This window comes from Cynocephalus volans, chromosome X (genome assembly GCF_027409185.1).
Source record: "Cynocephalus volans isolate mCynVol1 chromosome X, mCynVol1.pri, whole genome shotgun sequence".
Lineage (NCBI taxonomy): Eukaryota > Metazoa > Chordata > Mammalia > Dermoptera > Cynocephalidae > Cynocephalus > Cynocephalus volans.
In genome coordinates this window covers 167,111,330-167,133,896 of record NC_084478.1, presented here as the reverse complement: position 1 = coordinate 167,133,896, position 22,567 = coordinate 167,111,330, and the positions used below count along the sequence as shown (strand labels likewise).

Genomic DNA, 22,567 nt, shown 5'->3' with positions numbered 1-22,567 from the left:
TTCACTGAAAACACTAGGAGTGACCTTTGGAGACATCAAAAATGAATTACATTTCAATTCTAAGCCTGTATGTGCACGTGCATACAGGTTAAACCGAGTCCAATAAGGAAGGCTTTGTAAACTTGTTTAAAAGAATGGTGTCCACAGACCAATCCAAAATCCAGAAACGATTAAGGATTAGTGCTCTTGGACTGAAAGATACCACAAAAGGGTCTCTTTCAAACCAGCTTTGCACTCCCCTTTTAGTAACAAAGGCCTGGCCTTTAGAGGGGCTACTACTTAGTGGGAAGAGGACGTAGAATGCTCTCAGCATGGAGATTTTCCACTGTTCCAATCCATCTCCTGTACAGAGTGAATATTAAGAACAAAGTTGTCCTCAATGGCTAGAGGGCAGGTATCACCAAAGAAAGGGTTGTATCCTCTCATCTGTGATTGAAAATGACAATTATTTGGGTTTTTTCTCCACGGCTCCCCCAGCTCCCCGGACTCTCATCTGTTTGCAAAAACACATTGATGGGTATTTTGGCCTTGCATTCCTTAACTTATTTCTAGTTAAACAAGTAGGAACTTTCCTCAGAATAGAGTTTCTGTAATGCAGGCCTCACAAATGAAAGGGTCTCCGAAAATGAGAACAGGATGTATGAGGAAGAAATGGAAAGTAAAGACAACCCTGTTGTGATCGGTGGAGGGATGCATTGGGGGCAAGCAGAGCTCCACATGACAGTGCAAAGCCCAGGCGAGCATGTGCCCATCCAATCACACACCTGTGCTCTGAGTACCTCTCTGGTCAAGGAGCAAGAGGAGCACTCCCACCGTGCTCAGGGGCAGCCCCACTCTGGGGACAACTGGAGCAGGTGGTAATAAGACACACTCTTTCTCTGGGCCCTTCTGAGCAGATGGATCCCACCAGCAGGAGTGGCTGGAAGAGACCAAAGCAGGAAAGAGATGGGGGAGCAGAGGGACACCAACCGAGACTAGATTTCCCAGCCTGGTAGGGACCACCATCTCCTGGGAGGTACAGTCACCCAGGGGCCCAGCTGACCAAGACAGTCCTGGCGATACCCAAATCAGGACTAACTAAGGACTGGCCCTTGAGCAAACCAGAGAGCCCAGCAACAGGCAACCCCTGTCTTCAGGGGTGGGAGAGGCCATGGGATCAAGGCTGCTCAACACATCCAGGGTCTGGCCCCATGAAACCATGTGTCTGTCAGCACATGGGAGATTTTATCGGAATGTGAACCACCCCTCCTACAATTTTAGAAAAGAGAGAAGCTGGGGGGCCCAGCCACCGGATCGCCCCAACCCTTGGCCAGTGCTCAATCTCCAGACTGGCCGTGAGCCACCTATGTGACATCACATGACAAATAAAGAGGACGATGACTTCAGCAGCTGGTTGCCCCCCTACCGAGATTCTAGAATCCTGTGGACAGTATTTATTGGGCATCGCCACTCAGACTGAAGGCAGTTTGTACTTACTGGGACAGTGGTTAATGGTGTGGGGTACAAAGTGCTCCTGATGACAGTGTAGCCCATGGATAGTCAGGATACTGAAGACAGTGAAACCAAGCTCGCCACATCTTCTGGTGGAGAGCCAGCAAGCGGGGTCCCACCTGATCCAAACCTGGATCCGAGGGAGGTATCAGACGGCCAAGTTGATCAAGCCGTGGGACAAGATGCAGACTCCGAAAATGATGAACAACCAGCAGATCAAAACCAACATGCGTCCAGTGTAGAAGAAGACAGTGACCCCAGAACACTCTCCTTCCCGAGGAGGCTCTGGAAGATCGTTGAGGATGACGCTTTCGAGTCTGTGCGCTGGGATGACGACAGACACACTGTGATCATCGAGGAAGACCTTTTCCAGAGGGAAATTCTTCGCAGGAGAGGCAAGGACAGGATTTTTGAAACAGACAGCATGAAAACCTTCATTCGCCAAATGAACCGCTATGGATTCAGCAAAATACGCACAAAAGCCACTTCAGTTCATTCTCCGGGGAACAAGAAAATTATGGTAAAGTAGAAAATATTCCTCTTACCCCTTTTCTGTTATTCCAACATTTTTACCGGATGCCAAGGTGAATGACATACTACAAGAGTTTCATTTGTGAGGACCACTTTTTTTTAACATGAGCTATTATTTATTGAAATATCAAAATATACACTTAGAAAGCACAGATTTTGATATTAAATTACCACGCCCTTACAGATACTCTGTGGGTAGGAGTAGAGACTCTGAGAGCCAGTGAATGTCAAATGTACATATTGCCACCCCCACTTATGAATTGTTTCTCTCTAGTGAGGTCTCAATATAGGGCACAGTGACACTTCCAGCACCTTAAACATTTCCTTTCTCCATCATCAAATAAGACCCTTGTGATTCTTGCGGAGAAAAGCAATGGACATCAAATCTCAGAGTGACTGAAATGTTTCCTTTTGCTTCAGCTTTACAGGAACCCCAATTTTCAGAGAGATCATCCTGGGCTCCTTGAGAACATTCATAGAAAAGGTGACCTCGGAAACACCGCTCTGCCAGCAACCTGTGCACCAACCGCAAAGAGAAAGAAGCTGGTACCTACGAGACAATCCCTACGAATCCAACACATTAATGCCAAGAAAGAAGCCAACAGCAAGCCCCAGGGGGAGGCCCCAAATGTCCAGGGACCCAGTAACCCTCAGTTCTCCATCTTCCCTGGGGGTACACGGTCTATGAGCTGTGTTGCTAGACATCCCCTAGGAAATCGTCCCCCTGAAGAGCCAAATGGTCCAAGCGGGGAGAGGGCCACTTCTGTGAAAGTTAGTTTTGAGCCCAGGGCCAACGCTGGCATGGAAGTTGGAGGGGACCCGCTCCCCAATCTCCCGCTTTATCCAGTCAATGGTCTCCCGATGTCTCTGTATAACATCTGTTATTCCACTCTGATGGCTTCCCTCTTAGAAATGCCTCCCAGTGAGCCGCCCAATGAGGAGGAGCAGGAGGACTGATTACACGTGTGCATTCTGTGTATAGTTTAAGGACAATCCAGGTCCCTAAACTCACAGGCCACTGAGGAGTGATAAAAAGGGCCATTTTCTAATGGTGAACCCATTTTTGGTCTTAATAAACACAACAAAACCCCTTGGTAGCAAATAAACGATCTAAATGAGAATCAGGACTCCGTGTCATTTCTAACCATCTATACCACACGTCTCACTGACATGAGGCTAAAGACCCTGCCCAAGACAGGCTTGGTACCCGTTGTCCTCTTCCATTTGAGGCAGCAGCATTTCAACCCACTCAGCAAAGGATTTGCTAGAAACTGTGAGGGCTTGCCCAGCAAGATCCCGTCCCCTGAGCCTTGCCTGCTGCTCAGGAGACAGAACAGCCTCACTCCTGACCTTGGGAGCATCACCTTACATTATTCCCGTACCTTGAAACAGGAGATTCCTTCCTCATTGCTATCCCCACACTGTTGACAGGAAGTTTCTGTTCCACAGCTGAGTGTCCCAACCCAGCACCCAGGGGCCCTACAAAGAGGCTGCCTCATCTGCCAAGGGAGGTACAACCACTGTGTCCTGGCTCAGAAGAGACCAGCCACTCCAGTCCGTGCCTGGCAGGAAAGCCCATGATCCTCATAGCTAACGACCACTAGAAACTTTGCTGGGAAATCACAAAAACATCACGGGCTTCATGAACCATTGGCCTTGATGAGTGGAAGATGCGTGTGCAAGAGACCTAGAGGAATCTGGAAGGACGGACAGCTGCAAGTTTCTAAGTCTGATGTCCTCTTCCTCCTGGATGAGTCAGGCTATTGATGGCTGGTCACTGTTGAGCAACCATTCAGTGCCTGGACCCACGCTTTGCACAAGGTCACAAGGATGCTGATCAAACAGCTGATGAGTTTTGACCAGAACAAAGACTGCGGAAACATAAAGGAGCCCCAAACACTTCACAGTTCACTTTGACACATTTATTTCTACAATCCAGACATTAGTAGGAACAAAATGACCAGCAACACCCCCTATTCCCTTCTTGTGAGCGCAGAAACCCGTTTCTGTGAACGCCATGTAGTAGGAATCATGGTACAATACAGGGGTAATTCACACTTAACCTGGTCTACATGCACGTTCGCCAAGATGGCAAATCAACGGTGCCATGTTTTAGCTGGTTTCTCAGCTACATTCCTCTCAAGAGCCCACACACATCACACCTTCTGGCCAAAAGGGATCAGGTACTCTGGGATGTCAACCTGGAATATATCCTTTCCCCCTTTGCTAGGTAAGGTCTCCAGTAACCACCTGGGTTTGGAAATCACAGTCAGGTACTTCTGCTGCAGGTTGGCCAGGACAGCTTGCTTTTCCAATTCCACAACCTCCTCAGGAGCTAAGTTTTTAGGACACTCCAACATTTCGCCAATATCAACGAGCCCTGTGCACAAAGAGAGAAACACAAATGTGGTTTTCCCTTCCATTAACCAAGGCCGGCAGTGTGACAACTTGGTTATTCAAAATTATGGCCGCTACAGACTTAGATGACATCACCAAAAGGACAGGAAGGGCAGCAGGGCCTTCTCACTGAGCACAGATGATGAGCAAAACATCTTCCGGGAATCCTGGGTGAGGCAGAGGGAAGGCTCCAGAAATGAAGAGGACAGGGCTTAATCCTCTGTGAAGCGACACAAATAACATGCAGCCGCCAGCAAGACTGCTGAGGGTAGGAGTTTCAGAATGGAAGGGCACCAGCCACTTCCCGGGAACATGGAGACAAAGAGGCTCTGAGGCAGTTCACCAGGGACAGGTGTGGATGTGGGCCCTCCACCACCCACGGAGGTGAACGGATTAGCCTAGGGTGCCACTGGTGGTGGGGACAGGGCAAGCATGTGAAGCCAGGCAGGCAGCCGAACCACACAATGTGCTGTGCTGCCTCTGGTGGTCTCTGCCCCACACACACACATGCACAGCCCAGCACCACATGACATCACGGACCTGACCCAGCCTCACAGATCAGAAGAGGAAACCGAGGCCCAGAGCAGAGAAATGATTTACTGGAGGTGATGCAAGCTGGGCCTGCAGACCCCAGCCCAGGGCCCCTTGCTACCCCCTTGAAGGTGCATTGCCCAAGGGAAGACTGGGACTGGGAAGGCTGGGATTTGGGTGACTCAGATCCACCTGATGGAATGCTCGGAGAGCTCACGGACTATGGCAGGGACAGCTCGAGAAAAGCACAGGCAGGAGAGCGTGTGATCAGTGCTACAACAGAGGTCATCAAGTCCGAGGGGAACACAGAGGAGTGTGGGGTAGTGAGAGTCGGGGCTGGCTTCAGCCCTCTGGCAGCACACAGGGACAGTCCTGGGCTCTGCTTCTTCTCCTGCTGCCCTCCCCACACCCAGTCATCGCCCATACTCTCAGCTCCCTGGCTGTGCCAGCCCCAGGCACCGCAGGCCCTGAGCTTCCTGGCTCCTGCCCCAGGGCTGCTGAGCACAAGTCCTTCCTATCCAAGCACAGCTAAGCCCTCGGAGTGACCTGTGACCTCAGGTGGTCCCGTCAGGTGTCTTCTCCCGACTCCTTCAGGTGCCACCCTGTTCAAGCCCCTTCCCCTGTCCCAGACCTGAGCCCTGAGAAAAAAATTAGGAGAATGAGAACAACTAGCCCCAGTGCACACACACCTTCTATGTGACAGGCCCTGGGGTGGGCACGATCCGTGCATCATTGGGTTTAACCCTCACTGCCAGACCCACTCAACTGCTGAGGACAAGAAGGTGCTCGGGAGGAGCTGCTGGGTAAGCTGTGCTGTGAGAAAGAGCTGGAGGCGGGGCTGCAGGAGGAGGGACTGGGGACTGGGCTGCAGGTGGGGCGGGGCTACAGGTGAAGGAACTGGGGGCGGGGCTGCAGGAGGAGGGAATGGGGGCGGGGCTTCAGGAGGAGGAACTGGGCTCGGGGCTGCAGGTGAAGGAACTGGGGGCGGGGCTGCAGGTGGAGGAACTGGGGATGGGACTGCAAGTGAAGGAACTGAGGGTGGGTCTGCAGGTGGAAGAGCTGGGGGCAGGGCTGCATTCGAAGGAGATGGGGCGGGGCTGAGGGAGGAAGAGCTGGGGGCGTGGCTACGGGAGGAAGCGCTGGGGGCGGGGCCTCAGGAGGTGGTGAAGGGGGCGGAGCGGCAGAAGGAGGATCTGGGGGCGGGGCTGCAGTAGGAGGAACTGGGGGCGGGGCTACAGGTGGAGCAGGGCCCCCCTAAGGAGAGATTAAGAGGAGGAGCTGACAGTACAAGAGCTGTAGAAGGAGGAGCTGGGGTGGAGCTGCTGGAGGGAGCTTAGGCACTTATGTGTTGCACCCTCAGGGAAGGGTCTGAATGGCAACCCAAGTCCTCAGTGACCTATCCCGACCCCCTGTGTGTACCCCAGAGGGCACTCCAGAGGGCATGGAAGCTGCAAGAGGAGCAGTAGCACTTGCCTGGGGTCCACGGGGCCATACACTGAGACTTGCACTGCAGGGCTGAACCCCCATGCGGGCTCTGCTTGCTCCTAGCCTCTCTGTAAATCTCAGTCGTCATCAGACTGCCACCAGCCCCCTATTGAGAAACCTGCCAAGCCTTCTCCTGCTGCAGTCGGCCCCAGCACGCTCCAGCATTATCGCCTACCACTCTGTGCTGGGTCACATTGTGCTGCCTGGTCACTAGTCCCTGACCCAGCCTGCCCTGCCTTGCTTTCTCTCAGGCCATTTCCACAGCCTGGAAGCACCACCTCCTCTCGACCTGGAAGACCCTTGTCCTCCTTCAGGGCCCAAGTTTAAAGTCACGTTCACTGCCCCTCCCACCCCCCAAATGTTAGGTACTTTTGTCTCTGAGTTCGGGTGGCACTTTCTGCCTTGCCCCCACTCTCCCTCCATCAGGCTCTTGTAACCCAGGGTTGTAATCACTGCAAGAGTCGGGCCGTCCAGCGTCTCCAAGTTCCTTGAGGGTAAGTCCTGTGGGTCACTCATTGCGGTAAACCGGGTGCCCAGGACACAGTAGCTGGGTAGTAGATGTTGGATCAACAGAGGACGGCTTGCTCTTCTATTCTTGTGAGATGCACCTACTATGTCCCTGGGGAGGTTCGAGGACATGAGGTGAGGGGGACAAGTTCCCTTCTCCATGGGACAAAGGTCTCAGGGTTGCGAGGGACCCGAAATATCAGCAGCTCCAATTGTCATCCACGCCAGTGTCCCCTCCTGGAATCCTTTCCCCACCCATGGTTGCCAACTTATGCCGAAACCCCGGCTCCTCCCTGGAGCAGTGTCAAATCATGAGTGAGCGTCCCCTGACTGGTGGGCTGCTGTCCTTGCTCCCGTGTCCTGTCGGTGGAAGAGCTGGAACTTCCCTAATGAGCCGGATACAATAAATGGCTTCTAGTGGGGACAGCCATGGCTGTGCTGTCACAGCACTTCCTCTTCGGACTCTGCCAGCTGCTCCTCACTTTCATGGGCGAGCTGAGGAGTAGGTGCCACTCACATGTCCCGTGCAGTGTCACTAGAGTGGTGAAAACAGCAGAAGTCTGATCTGTGACAAGGAGCGGGGACTCAGGGCAGCAGCTGCAAGGCTAGTTCCATGCCATGGTGGTGGGTGACCCTGGGAAGAATCACTTCGCTGGGTCGCAGGTATGGATGGGGAGGGTGGTCTTTGGCCACCCCTGCAGAATGCATCTCAGTCTTGATTTTCATGACAGGTAACAAGTGAGATGCAGACGTGGCAACGACCTGACTTCTGACCTCCGTATCACACTGTCTTCACCTGCAGCTTCCCATCCCCTCATTCCCACAGTCCTGGCGGGAACAGGTCTTCCCTCCCTCCCACACTGGCCGTGTCTTGGCAAGTCAGCCTTCACCCCCTCACAGGTACCCTGCTCCCACCTTTCGCTCTGTGACCCTTCCATGGCACTCTGGAGCCCCCAGGCAGAGGCCAGAGAACTGCAGACAGCTGGGGCCTTCCCTGTCTCCTGCCTCTGCTCCAGCTCGGCCACTGTGCCTCGGGTCACCGTGCTAGCACAGACTCGCCTTCCCCAGACTCCTGGGGTCATGAGTGAGTCCCCTCCTCAGGCTCTGCATTCTTCTCCACACCAGGATTCCCTCCCCACCCTGCCACATGTCCTCTTTTCAGGAAGTCCTTGTCCTTTCCAAGGATCACTCTTTACAGCCAACTGTCCCACCAGAATGTGGCTTCCGTTCCTGACACCAGAGCAGTTGGCATTTCCCCGGGGAGCATGTGCGGAAGTCTCTGTCCACCCCAGTGGCCTTCTGAGCCTTCCCGCTGCGTTTCTGGTCCCTTTCTTTGGCACGGCCGTGGGAGGCCAGCCTCCCTGGCCAGGCCTGTCCCCAGGAATGCCACTGCTCCTCTCTTTCCTCAGCATTCCTGCCTCAGCAGTCCCTCTCTAGTGCAGATGCTCTCCTCCCCAGCTGATCCTTCATGCTCAGGGTGATTTCTACGTGACTCCGTTCCTTCTCTGTGCCTGTCACCACTTCTCTTCCTCTGCCTCCCTCCTTCGCCTTTGAGAAGGTGGCCACCTTCCTCCCTTTGTTTCTTTGCCTCTGAGGCCCTGGGTGAGGGTGCTCTCCTCCAGGGATGGTTCCACTTGGCTCCTGCCACGTGTGCGGGGCACCGCCAGTCTGGGAGGACCTTGACCCAAATCCTTGGTTTCTCTTCAAATACTGCTTGGTCGGTTTGGTTTATTCTTCTAGGAGAGGCCTCTGGCCCCTTTTTCTATTGAGTGACTTATCCGGACATAGGGCCTTGTAGGAGCTATTTATGAAGTTTGGAAACTAATCCTGCCTCGGTTATTAATCAGCAATAATATATTCAAAATAAAATAATTTATGACTGGGTTTATTTAAAGTTTTCATAGGCGCATTTACACTATTACACTGGTCTTTATTCTTATTAATTGACAGGTGCATAAATAGTGGCCCAGGATGATCCTTGAGTGAAGACACAAGGAAAAAAATATTACTGAGATCAGTACTTGGTGGAGAGGGGATCCCTAACGTGATTTCTTCTTCTGGAATTACAGGTGCCCTCCTGTACCTGATGTCACAGCTTCACAATGTTCCAGATCTTTGCCTTCAAGTTTTCACAATCGTGGAACGCTGAGGGTCACCATCTGTGCATGAAACAACAGCTGTTTGAATTCTCATGATTGGAAGTTTTGTTCTAAATCTGGGAGAAATCCGAAAATTTAGCTCATGATTTCATAAAATTTAGGGTACGTGTACACATTGAACATAAACTTAAGAGGTGAACATTTGAGGGGCTATTATAATTCAGGCACATTGTTAGAAATGACTGACCCCAACATCATTAAGGCAGAGACCTATCTGGGAGTTTAATGTCTAAAGGTAGACCCAGAGAAGTAAATTGTTACTTACTGTACTCTTTAGTAAGTATAATCACGTCCAGTAAGAGTACTGTTAGGGGAAGGGACACAGCAGTGGAAGGGAAATGTGAATTATAGACAAAACCAAAGGACAACTTTCACTATTTTACAGTATTTACATATGTCTTCCGTAAAACGTAGGATGACAAAATGGAGAGATATTCCTTAAATGCCTTTAGCATATCAGTCAGTACACTTTGTACTTTCAGCAACCCTATGTGACCTTGACCACAAGGAAGTACCATTTTCCCAAATCATTTCCCCTGCAGCGCAGTTGACAGAATACAAAATATCTATGTGCCCCTGTCAGAATCAAGGGTGTGTATATATTATATAATCTCGAAGAAATGGCCAGGATAATTCTGGCTCCTTGTCTGTACTAGTGTGAATACGCAGTAAATTCTCAACCATGATTTATGGTAATGCAACTATAAGAGTCAAAAGATAAAGATTTGCTTTAGTTCTTTACCTTCCCAGGAACCCAAAGCCTCTGGTTTTTTAGGGGAATGAAATATAATGAGACAGTGAAAGTGAAGTGCTGCATCATTAGCTCTCAGATTACAGAAAAGTACGTGCTTCATACAATTAATTTAAATAGCTTGGGAGCAAAAGAGTCAGAATGCAACTCTTGTGTATAGAACATAAGGTGAGAATCAGGAAGCTGAAGTTTCAGGAGATGAAATGAAAAATAGGTTATATGAAAATAATAAAATAAAAATATGACAAAACAAAATGTTTAACCTTAGAATAGTATTTTCAAAAAACAGGAAGGATACTACAAGAAGTTTTTCTTTTTTTTCTTTCTTTTTTTTTTTTGGCATCTCTCTCTCTGTCTCCCTCTTTTTTCCCTCTTTCTCTTACAATTGCTTGTTAGTGTCATCAAAATCTTCAAACCTGTCTGTCCTTACTTTCCTCCCCTCCAAGTGGGACTACCTTCTTACTGTTCACATTACACCACCCAGAAGCTGCTGGTCTTCTGGAGCAATGAAATGGCTTCTACAAAGTGCAGATGAGGTGCAAATTTGGAGATGACACCCTGTAAGGATGGGGTGTCCTCCAGCGAATGTACACACTCAAAACCTATTATTGTTGTCGGCTGTCAGTAGGGACAATACATGATCCATGAACCAAAGTGTGGAATGACCTCAGTGACTATCACTCGCAGTGACCTACATGGGAATTTATACCATCTGCCCACAAGATTAGGTTCTTTAGTTATACACTTGTGCTATCCAAGAAGGTAGCCTTCAGCTACATTTAGCTATTTGTACTTAAATGTAAATTATTTAAAATTGTGTTAAAAGTACTGATCCTCAGTCACACTAACCCCATTTCAGTAGTCAATAGCCACATGTGGCTGCTGGTTACCATATTGGACAGTGATGGCTAGACGTATTGGTTCCCAAGGTGACAATATTCCTATCAGAAGAAACAATAAGAGTCCAATTGAACTTTAAGCTGTGGCTCCCACCTGGGCACTTTGAGCACCTCATGCTGTAGGACCAGCAGGCACAGAAACGTGTTACCATCCTTGCAGGGATAATTGGTCCTGATCGTCAGGAGGAGGCAGGGCTGCTCTCACACAGTGGGAACAGTGAGGGATATGTTTGACAATCGGGTTATCTGCTTGAATGTGTCTTGATAACCCCCTGCCTAACTTCTGTGGTATCTGGACAACTGTAAGTGCCACATGCTGAGAAGGGCATGAGGACCAAGGGCTCCTAACCCTCAGGGATTGAGGTCCATATTAGTCGACCAGGTAAGTCACTGAGAACAGTAGAGGTGCGGGCTGAGACAGAGGGGACAATTGACTGCATAGCAGACGAGAGAAAATGATCATCACTATGGCTCAGAGGCCAGCTGTAACAAAGGGCCCATAATTATCCACTATTCTTTTTCGAGTGAGCTTCTTTAGGAAGAGAACAGCAGGAATCCTTGAGGAGTTAGTCTCAAATCAGGTGAACTTTCTATATGAAGATAATAGGTTGAAGTGTTCCAAGAGATGGACTACAGTGGATGGCATGATGTCACCCAGATCCCCCGTTTACAACTGAGGCACTCATTACCCACGCTGCCAAGAGTGTCGGATTTGATGACTGCCAACCAATGTCCTCTCCAGGAATTGCCCTCTGGAATCAAGTCCCTTCCAGTGACTAGTCAAGGGGGCATTGGGAGGGAGCACAAGGGCATGATCCCCTCGCTTCAGTTAGGGTTATCTGCACGGGCTTCACAGCTGCTTTCTGTTTTCAAAAATTACTGTGACCATTGTGCTCGGAAATTGCAGGAGACATGAATGGCAGAATGAAATGCAAGTTAGACCCTGAGATTTAACTAGGAGAGGCTTGAGCCATGGGCGGGGGAATCTGTGTGCTTGGCCAGAAACTCTAGAAATAGAGATTCCTGAGTACTTGTATTGGGCTCAGTCAAAAGCCAGAATCTCAAGTCTCCTGTGTCCTGATACTTGTTTTTGAAAATGAGATAATCTCCATGACCCACTATGTAAACTGTAACTTAGTAGTAAGAGAATGCTTTCATCGTCAAGATAGCAATATTTATGCACCCCACAGTAAGCCAGTGTATTCATAAACAAGCACTAGCCTCTGTGGTCAAAACTCATGGGTTATTTTAAAGCTCCAGTGAGAAAATGCCTGCGACTGCGCATGGTTCTACAGCACTGCCTGAGGATGGCAGAAGACATTCAGGACATTGAGGGGCTTCACCAGCACTGGCCACTGGTCAGTTGTAGAGAAAATAATAATATTTGACACCTGCAATAGTGCCCTCTGGAGCGTTGGAGGATCAGGGCCAGCCTCAAGGATGACGACAACCATGCACAGTTACTGATCATTTCCCATGCCAGGGAGTGGCCTAGGTGCTTCAAGTTCATCACAGTTCTATGTAGTAGAAGTCTTAGCCCTATTTTCTAAACCTTCCATGAGCTGTTCTACTGAATCCTGGAGACAAACACAAGTGACTTTGTGAGGTCAGGAGCTGCCAGTTTAATAAACGCACACACAACAGTATGGACCAGACATTGTTTAGATGCTCTACAGATAATACCTGGCCTAGTCCTTGTAAATGCCCCAGGAGTTATGTACTATGCTGTACATGTTTGGCAGACAAGTAAAATGGAGTACACGGAGATTGGAAGCTTGCCCACGATCGCACCGCTATGAAGTGGCAGAGCCGAGGTTTATGTCCGGGCTGGCTCGCTGTAGAGCCCCTGCTGTCAGCTGTGTCCTTTCTAACTAAGTAAGTATGGATAAACGGATCTCACTTCGAAACAAGCACATTGTTAATTATAAATTTTTGTTGTACACACAAATTTGCTCTTTGGAACCATATGGAAAGAAGTTCCTAAGTGGCCATACACCCCTCTTTGATAATGAGCTCCTCAGAGCAAGGGTTGAATGCCATGTTCTCAACTCCTGGTGCCCACCATGAGAATTGGCACCCAGGAGGAAATCATGATGTATTTCTTAAATAAAGTTTTACTCAAAGATCCAATAATCTTATTGGATGAACATTATTTGGGCTTCAATACACATAACAGGCTTGGTCCATGGCAATTGTGTGTAGGCACAAAAGGCTGCTGTGGAGGATGCTGGGCCCTGGAAATGCCTCCAGGAAAGGCCGTTGGGGTGCACTGGCCATTCTAGCTGCCCTGGGCAAGCGTTCTCCACACCAGTCATGTCCCTACCAGGACTGTCCTACAGTTTGCCTGTTTCCAGCACTGGGCTTGTCTCCATCCTGGAGTGGCACACAGGGGACTGCCCCTGGCATTTTCCTGGGACTGCCTGATTCATGACACGGTACAGGGCTCCAGCCTACCTCATGCCTCCCGTAGGGAAGCAGATGCTCACCACAGCCTGCATCCCTCAGGGACACCAATGCTCAATACTGCCCGGCACCTTTCCAAATCTTAATGTGAGTCTTGGGGTATGCTGGGAACGGGGAGGTGTCCTTTTGTACAATGCATCTGCCATCTGCTATAGCCTTAAGTCTGCTCAGACTTCCTGTGTGGGGACACCATCACCCCAGCTGGTTCTGTCCGTGGCTGGCAGAACACCGCTGCCCCACCTCTCTTGATCAACCTCAGAAAGCAAAACCTCATTGTCACCCAGTTAAGGTGATCAGTTAGTCTAAGGTTGGACACTATCTGGGGGATCATAATCATAGAGATTTGTCACTCATTCACATGGAAATGGCTATTGTATACCAAACACGGGGAGATGCACCAAAAGACTACGTCTTCTGCTAGTTCTCCCTGAAATGCAATACCATAGAAGGGGATCCCTAACTGGGAAATTTCAATGAGAGATAACTGCATGTGAGCATCAGCCCCAGGTCCTGAGCAGGACTTAGTAGGGAGCCAGAAAGAGCCAAGACCCAAGTGGGCAGACTGAGGCTGTATATCCAAAGGAATGGAACTCAACAGGGAGAAGGGTCACCTGCACTCCCACATTAATTGCGACTCTCTTCACAATAGCCAAGAGCTAGAACGAACCTATATGTCCTTCCACAGATGATTGGATAAAGAAATTGTGGTATATATACACAACAGATTACTGCTCAGCCATAAAAAAGAATGAAATTCTGATACTTGCAGCCACATAGATGAACTTGGAGGAAATATGGTAAGTGAAATAAGGCAGGCACAGTGAGAGAGAAAGACCACAGGTTCTCTTGCCTATGAAGAAGCTAAAAAAGTTGACCTCACAGAAGCAGAGAGTAGACTAGTGGTGACTAGAGAGTGGCGGGGGAAGAGGAAGGTGACACAAAGCACAGTGTATCTTTGAATCACTAGTCCAGACGATATTGAATGTTTCTTTTTCTTTTCCCCCTTTTTAAAAAAAGATGACCGTTTAGGGGATCTCAACCCTTGACTTGGTGTTGTCTGCACCACGCTTTCCCGAGTGAGCCACGGGCCAGCCTGATATTGAATGATTCTGACACAAGGAAGTGACAAATGCTTGAGCTGAGGGATGTACTAAGCACCCTGATATGATCATTGCACACAGTATAAATGTATCCAATTATCGTATCGTACTCCATAAATCTATATAATGATCGTGGGTTGATTAAGGAAAACAAATTTTAAGAAAGAGACATAGAGTAGAACAGTGATTCCCAGAGGCAGAGAAAGAAAGTGGGTAGGGGAGCGCCAGGGAAATGTTGGTGACTGGTGCAAAGTTACAAATTTACGGTCAGATAGGAAGAATAAGTTCTGGTTCCCTAGGGTGACAATAGCTAATAATATTGTATAGGATATTTCAAGATAGCCAGAAACGAGGATCTTGAATGTTATAACCACAGAGAAATGATAAATGTAGAGGGGACAGATGTGCTAATTATTCTGATTAGATCTTTACACAATTTATGTATATAATGAAATAAGAAATTGTACCCTATAAACATGTACATTGAAAAAAAACCCTAAAGTTTAAAAGACATATTTTTTTAGAAAATTTTAGGTTTACGGAATTATTGCAAAGACAGTACAGAGAAATCTAATTTATTCCACACCCAGTTTCCCCAATTACTGTCATCTTATGTTAGTATTTTACTTTTGTCACAATTAATAAAAGAGAAGACAGAAACAAGGACACTAGAGGAACTTGAGGGCTCTGGTACCTATAGCCAGAAGAAATAAAGCCCTTCTATCCTGATTAACATAAATCCTCCCAGTAGATATCTAATTACCTCTGTTCCGCTCACTCTGCAGAACACATGTGGTTCTCAACAAAAAACTTACCAGTGACACCAAAAGGAAAGAAAATATATTGTCTAAAGAGACAAGGAAAGCATCGGAACTAGATTTAAATATAGCACAGATTCTGGAATTATCAGCCAGGGGATTTAAAATAAATATGTTCAAAAATGTTAAAAACGGGGGCTGGCCAGTTAGCTCAGTCGGTTAGAGCACGGTGTTATAAAGCCAAGGTCAAAGGTTCGGATACCCATTGGACAGAGGCCAAAAAATAAACTTAGTAAAATAAAAATAAAATAAATTTATTGTTAAAAGACTTTACTGGACAATATAGACAACATGGAAAATCAGATGGGTAATGCAAGGATAGAAATATTATGTTCAGAAAGGTCCAGAGTATGGGAAACTGGAGAGAACACAAGGCATGCTTTTATTTTCAATAAATAAACTCAAAAAAAAAAAAAAAAGTGTTGTGGGCGAAATCTATAGATTTTAAAAGACTTAAGGGACAGGAACAATCACAATGTGTAGATCCTGTTTGCAAATCGGGTCAAAGAAACTACACTGAAAAGAAGTATATGAGCAGCAATTATGTGTGAGAAATAACTGGACTCTTGTTTATATTAATGACTTACTTAAATGTCTAGAAATGAAAACCACGCTGACTTTATGTTTTATAAAAGAGCAGATATCTTTAGAAATACGGGCTAATGTACGTAGAGATGAAATCCTATGGTGTCTTGGATTTGCTTGACCTTATTCCAGCTTCTCAGATGCAGAGGACATAGGGGTATAGTTGAAACCAGACTGGCCCTGCACTGAAGATTGTTGATGCCAAATTTCTAGTATATTGGGTTCTCTATACTATTTGCTGTAATTTAACATGCTTGAGAATTTTCGTAATAACACATTTTTTCTCACAAAAAAGATATTAAATTTGAAATCCTAAGGAAAATAGATCATGTTTTAGGGGAAAAAAAAAAAAAAAGAAAGAAAGAAAGAAAAAAAAGTAGCTCAGGAATAAATTGGTTTATAAAGGAAGAAAATCCTTTAAGCAAACAATGCAAAATAAAACCATTCTAAGCTCAAGCCATATTCAAAAGTTCCTGGACAAGGCAGTTTTGCAGGTCAGTTCTACAAATTTATCAGGGAAAACTCATCACCACCTTAAGTAAACATTTCTAAAGCATCCAAAAAGTTGGGCAATTATTCAACTCATTTTCCCAGGGTAGATGTCTTCCATTCAAGCATCAGAAGAGGACACCACCTGGAAAATTCAGGACACTTGAGCCAAGCTCACACGGAGAGACAAATATCTTAAATAAATTAATGGCATATTCAATACAGCAGTGAATTAACAGGCTGTGCATAAGGAACAAAAATGTGATTTAATGTAACAAAATATTTTTAATTGTAATTTCCCACATTAACAATGGAGCAGAGGGAAAGAAAAACAGCATTTGTTCACATCAATGTGTATAGAAAAAGCTTGTGAAAGAAATTCAACATAAGTTCATGGTGAAAACTTTTAGCAACATTACATTAGAAGGGGACTTTCAACAACTCTGGTAGCTAAGGAACGGCGCTGTCCATGCTGTGGTCTCGTTCTAGGCTCGCGAGACTTGGAGAGGCTCTTCCCGCGTTTTTCCCACCAGGCTCGAGGACTACGGCCTAGGCGAGGAGGCTGCTGCCATGGGCTTCCTGCAGGTTCTGGTCCTGGAGAACTTAAAGTCGTGGCGGGGCCGCCAGGTCATTGGCCCCTTCAAGAGGTTCACCTGCATCATCAGCCACAACTGCTCTGGTAACTGGGCACCTCTGGGCGGGACCTGAACTCCTCTACCCGGCCCAGTCGGCAGCACTTTGCCTGAGGGGACTGAGGGGATGTGAGGGTGGCCATGCACACTGGACTTTGGGAGGCCCTGACCCGGCCGGGACGGCTCCAGCCTCAGTCCCGGGCCACAACCTCCACCCCCCCTCCGGCCGGGTCCTCCCCCTCCACGCCCCCTCAGGCTGGTTTAGGTAAAACTGGATTTGGTCTTGGCTGTTCACATTCTTTTTGCTATATGAAGGCCAAAACTCAATACACTCCTCCTCCTCCATGACTAATTTAATGGGTGATATTTCATTTATATTAATTTGAACGCGTTAGACTTTTTTAATCTCACAGAATTACTGGCACATTCAGATAGATTTCATTAAGGCAATTGATCATTTCCTGTTATATTTCAATTTAGTTGATCATTCTTTTTATAAAAATTTCCTATTGTCACCACCTGCCAAACTCGATATGTTCCTAATTTGGGGGAGGAGTAAAGGAAAAATTTTGGTTTTAATCTTAACCTTTATGTTTTCCATTCAGTTAGATTCAGCAAATAGTTGTTGACCTAAGTCTAGTGCTAGGAGCAGAAGAAGATATGCAGAATAAGACAGCTTCTGTTCCTAACCTACAGGGAGTGTAAGAAAGTAAAACTAGATACTCTGGTTTCTCTTCAGATTGTGTAAATCTTTTGCCTTTTACTAATGATTTCCATGGAGAGAAACAACTCTGAGTCTTAAACGAATTTTTTGGATCCTTGTTTTGGCAAGGCTAGTGATGTTGTTAAAACAGAGACTTTGCTTATTAGCTTTTCATTAGAGTTTTACTTGACTTTCTTAATGTCTTCTTATACTAAATAACTTAAAGTTAATTGACTGATAGTTTAACCTATATTCAAATTACTTAAGATGAAAACTGTCTGGTCAGTTTGTGAATTTATTTCATGAGCTTAAACTTGGGGGCAAGTGTTCTGGAAGCAATAGTTCCTTCCATTCTATTTGCCAGGTGTCAGATCACCGGCCTCTCTTACAGTCATCATTTCCACCTTTATTAGGTCACCTCCTGAAACCATGTGGTGAAGTTGATTCTAATATATTGAATCCAACAGATACAAAATAATATTTTAATATGTAATCAGTATAAAAGGTTATTAAGGAAATGTTTTACTTAACAGAAAGAGAAAATAACACACTAATTGAGATAGAATGCCAGATAATAGTGGTTATGAAACTTTAAACAAGGAAAGTAAAACATGTGATTGGGGGAGGTACAGATAGGAAGAGATGTAGATCAGGAAAGGTTTTCCAGAGAAGATGGCGTGTGAGCTGTACTCAAAAGAGTAGAGTGTTTTTCCAGGGTTTTGTGAAAGTCTATTTGTACCACAGCTAATATTCCAAACTGGCCAGCATGTAGTGTATATCTAGGGAAGCAATAGAATATAAGGTTGGAATTCCCACATTTACTATACTTGGGTCAGAATTGCTTCTTTTATTGCCTTCCTTGCATAGGCCCAAAACATTGCCATTTCAGAGTGTTAGCATTTGCTGGTCCTGGGGCTTAGAAGGCTTTTCTCCAAGGGTTTCATATGACTACCGACTTGATGAATTTTCCTTCATCGTTGATAAATGCTCCCTATTACAGCCAGTATATTACCAGTCATGCCAGTTCTACCTCCTTAATAGCCCTGTCCTCTTCCCTGTATTCCCACTGCTATCACTTCACTTTAGGCTCTCATCAGCTCTTTTTTTGGATTAATGCAGTAACCTGTTTGCTGAGTTCCCAACCTTCAGGCTTATCCTACCTTAAATCCATGTGGCATAGTGAAACCAGAGTAATCTTTATTTGTTCCATTTTATTTTCTTGATAGATGAGGAAAAGTCTTTTGACAAGATTCCTGATCCATTTCCATCAACAAGATTTTCTCTGAATGCTGTGATTTTCAGCTAATTATATTTTCCCAATTCCGTATGTTGAATGTTTTACTTTTCTAACCAGGAAAGTGTATCTTTAAAAAAAAAATTAATAATGCATAATGGCTGCAGAATTCTTAAAGAAAATAATCTTTTATTATTACATACGCAATATATATCTTTGTAAAGAATTAGAAAACAAACAAGAATAAAGAAGTAAAACGTGGAGGGGAAGGGGGAGAAGGAAGATTGGATACGTGCATAAAGAATAAGTATGGTTTGTAACAATAAATATGCTAATAAAAATAAACAAAATTTTAAAAAGTAAAAAGATCATATTCCCACAATTCAGAGATTACTATTTGAATACTTAGGGCCATAGCCATAAAGACTCTTTTAATGCAAACTTTTATGAAATGAAAATGAGATTATCCAGTACATATTGTTTTCTGACTTATTCTTTTCAGGCAATTATCTTTGCCTTTTTTAGTAAACGACCATTTCATCTGCTGCACAGCTCAAATTAAGATTTCCCAGCTGACTCCAAAATGTTCTTTGACCAAACCATTTTCCAAACTAGAACCACATATTGCATCTGGTTGTTGCAGCCCTTAACTCTCTCTTTATTCGGCACAGTCTTTTTATTTATAACACTGACTTGTTGAAAAGATTAGAAAAGATTTCCTACAAAATATTTAGGTTTGTCTGATTGCTTCCTTATGGCTAGACTCCATCATAGGAGATATTGTGTACTTCACATTGCATGAAGTTTCAGTTGATTATGTAGCACTTCCATGAGTGACTCCATTTCATTTTGGTCTCCTCTGCTGGGGCCTAGTGCTAGAGGCTAATCCAAAACATGGCCTCCCATAAATTTTAACAGTGCAATTCTACAGATTTGTATTTTCAACCTACTACTTAGCAAAGTGCCTAATAAATAGGTGTTCAGAAAATGCTTGTAGAATGAACGAATGAATTTGAGGGCGTAAGAGATTGAAAGTTGAAGAGTCCAGATAAGGAAGTTCGTAAAAGTAAGGAGGATTTGAACTAGTGGAAGGGTGGTAAAGAAGCAAAGGAATGGGAGAGTCATGTAGAGTAAAAGCAAAAGGGACTTAGGGAATGATAGGGTAATTTTTATATCTTTGAATACTTGATCCATCTTTATCAAGTGATGGCAGCCTAAAGATAACTCTTTCAGCCTAATTTTCCTGTTGTTGGTTCTAAATTATATACGGTAGAAGACCCCAATCTGACCATTATAAAACCTGTCTTGATTCGTTCATTCATTTTTTCAACATGGTTGTTTAGCTAACACTAGCTGCAGGTAGGCACTTAATAAATGTTTTTTGTCCATCCTATCCGACCTTGCCTCTCTGTTACTCTCTATTTCATCACCCAGTTTCTCTCCTTATACTTATTACAACATGAAATTGTCTTTTTTGTGTACTGTCTGACTCTTGACAGAATATAAGCTTTATTAGTCAGGGACAATATTAATCAAATGAGTGAATTTGGGTGGGGAAGTATTTATTTTAGGAAGATTTTAAATAAGGATTGATCAAAAATAGTTTCTGTTTAGCTATGTTAGTGTTACACTTAATAATTCAATTACACGAATGTTCATTTTGTCCTACATGGACTGTCTTACAATAACTAGCCCAAAAGCCACATTTTATAGCTATCAGTTAACTTTGGTTAACTGAGATGTAGCTAAATGAATTTGCAGCATGTTAACCACTTCTGGTTTTTTTTTTTTTTTTAAATATCCTAAATCTCTAATACTAAGCCATATTTCTAGTGACTGACAGTATACCTTTCTCTTTGTTCATGTTACTTTCCTCCTTCTGTCACTGAAAACTTTAATTGCTTGTGGATATGGGGGAGGAATGTGAGAATGGTAAAAATAAATAAATACAGATGGTAGTAGCTGCATTGATATTGCATCTTGGAAATTAGAGGAAATTACTGGCCTGTGGTTGGATAACAAATTTAAAATTGGGGTGGGGAATCCCCAAGGCTATCTCCAGGTTCAGTGATTTTCAGGGAGGACTCACAGGATTCAGCACATAGTTGTACTCAGGACTATTTATTACAGTGATAAGATACAAAGCAAACACAGCAAACGGAAAAGGCACGTGGGGCAAAGTCTGAGGAAACCAGGTGCAAGATTGTGAGTCTTCATCCACTGAAGTCACACAGTGCTTAATTCATCCAGTACCAAGTTCACAGGTGTGAAATGGTGCCTACTCAGGAACCCCACTGAAGACTCAGTTTTTACAGGGAGATGGTCACACAGGTCCTCTCTGCCTGGCACATACCAAAATTCTTGACTCTTAGGAAGAATTCAGGTGTCAACATAAATCATACTGTTCGCACAAACATTTTAGGCAAAATGAGGTATTCTGATCAGGGAATGGTGGATACCCTCCCCAAATCCCAAACCCAATCCCGAGATACCAGCCAATCTTGCAAGCAGGACTTTCACAGGATAGCAGTCTCAGGCCTGCAATATAATTTTTTGTAGCACCATCTCATACCAGTCATAAATAGTCTAGCAGCCTTGGTTTGTCAGTTGGGAAGACCCTGAATTTAGTTAGCCATTTTTTTTTTTTTTTAGTATGTGAGGGCTTAGTGCTGCACTGACGATGCCTTAGGTGATATTTCCTTATTTATAAAATAAGAATAACTGAAATTCATAGATGTTAAATGATTATCTGGGGTGTAATGCCTAATAATGGGAGAGAGCTGGGATTTAGATCCTTAAATTTTGATCTCTTAATGCTCTACCATAGCTGCAGAGGAGAAACAAGTAATCTAAGTAAAATTTGTCAGTCACATGCATTTTAAATATTGACAAGACAGAAGTATTTAGGCATGTCTATTGGCTATATTTCACTCACAGTCTTGTCCTGATTTCTTCAGCTCTGGTCAAAGCTTTTTATCATTCAGAATGAATGAATTTTTCTCTTTCCTTTCCCAGGAAAATCTAATGTAATAGATACATTTGGTTTTGTATTGGGAGAGAAAGCAGCTAATTTAAGAGTGAGAAATATTCAAGAACTTATTCATGGAGCACATATTGGAAAACCTATTTCTTCTTCTGCAAGTGTAAAAATTGTGTATGTGGAGGAAAGCGGGGAGGAGAAAACATTTACAAGGATTATCCGAGGTAGTTTCTGTAGATTTTTGCTTATGTCATTTGATTAAGATTAAGTCAGATTGCCTGTTCTTTTCTTTCTTTGAAGGGTGATCATTGTTGTTCCACTGGCATAGTGAATGAGAGGGTTTATTTTCCCCTGTTCAGTAGAAAATCTCAGAGGCAAGTAACAGAATCTATTTGATGCTCCACTAAGACTCTTCCTTAAGCAGACATAACAAGGGTACTTCAAAATCTTTCTACAAAACTTTTCAAGTACCCTTGTATTTGTTCAAATCCCCCTACTGTCAAATAGCATTTTTATATCTGGATATTTGGATCAGATACAAGGAGACTACCTCAAAGAGAGAGAAGTTATAAAAGTTCTTCCTGAGGTTTTGTTTATCTGCTTTTCTTATGATGAACTAATTACATGCATACTTTTGGCTTGTGTAGACAGTTTTACTTACCTTGAAAAGCAACTCGAGTGAAATGTTTGAATTTGTATGTTGATTTCTTCATGAATTCCCTGTTGTCTGAATAAACAACACTGAGAGTTGTTTATTTATTTTTTTATCTTATGCTTTGATTTCACAGAGCCTCTATAAATACGTGTTTTTT

General features: G+C 44.9%; 1 protein-coding gene, 1 non-coding gene and 1 pseudogene across 2 annotated transcripts; 2 read left to right on the top strand and 1 right to left on the bottom strand.

Annotated features, from left to right (window-relative positions):
- Nucleotides 1–1,533, bottom strand: part of LOC134368534 (serine/threonine-protein phosphatase PP1-beta catalytic subunit-like) — a 45,230-nt pseudogene extending 43,697 nt beyond the window's left edge.
- Nucleotides 1,492–2,979, top strand: LOC134368533 (heat shock transcription factor, X-linked member 3-like). Its single transcript, XM_063084970.1, has 2 exons — nucleotides 1,492–2,011; nucleotides 2,443–2,979. Exons 1-2 carry the CDS (start codon nucleotides 1,532–1,534, stop codon nucleotides 2,977–2,979), a joined length of 1,017 nt encoding a protein of 338 aa, XP_062941040.1. The 5' UTR covers nucleotides 1,492–1,531.
- A 14,578-nt stretch (nucleotides 2,980–17,557) lies between these two features.
- Nucleotides 17,558–17,673, top strand: LOC134368741 (U5 spliceosomal RNA). Its single transcript, XR_010022452.1, has one exon. It is a non-coding gene; the product is annotated as a U5 spliceosomal RNA (small nuclear RNA).
- Nucleotides 17,674–22,567: the final 4,894 nt, after the last annotated feature.

Coding starts and splice junctions, on each gene's coding strand:
- LOC134368533 (XM_063084970.1), top strand. CDS start 1,532: ATGGATAGTCAGGATACTGAAGACAGTGAAACCAAGCTCGCCACATCT. Junction 2,012..2,442: donor CGGGGAACAAGAAAATTATG/GTAAAGTAGAAA, acceptor CTTTTGCTTCAG/CTTTACAGGAACCCCAATTT.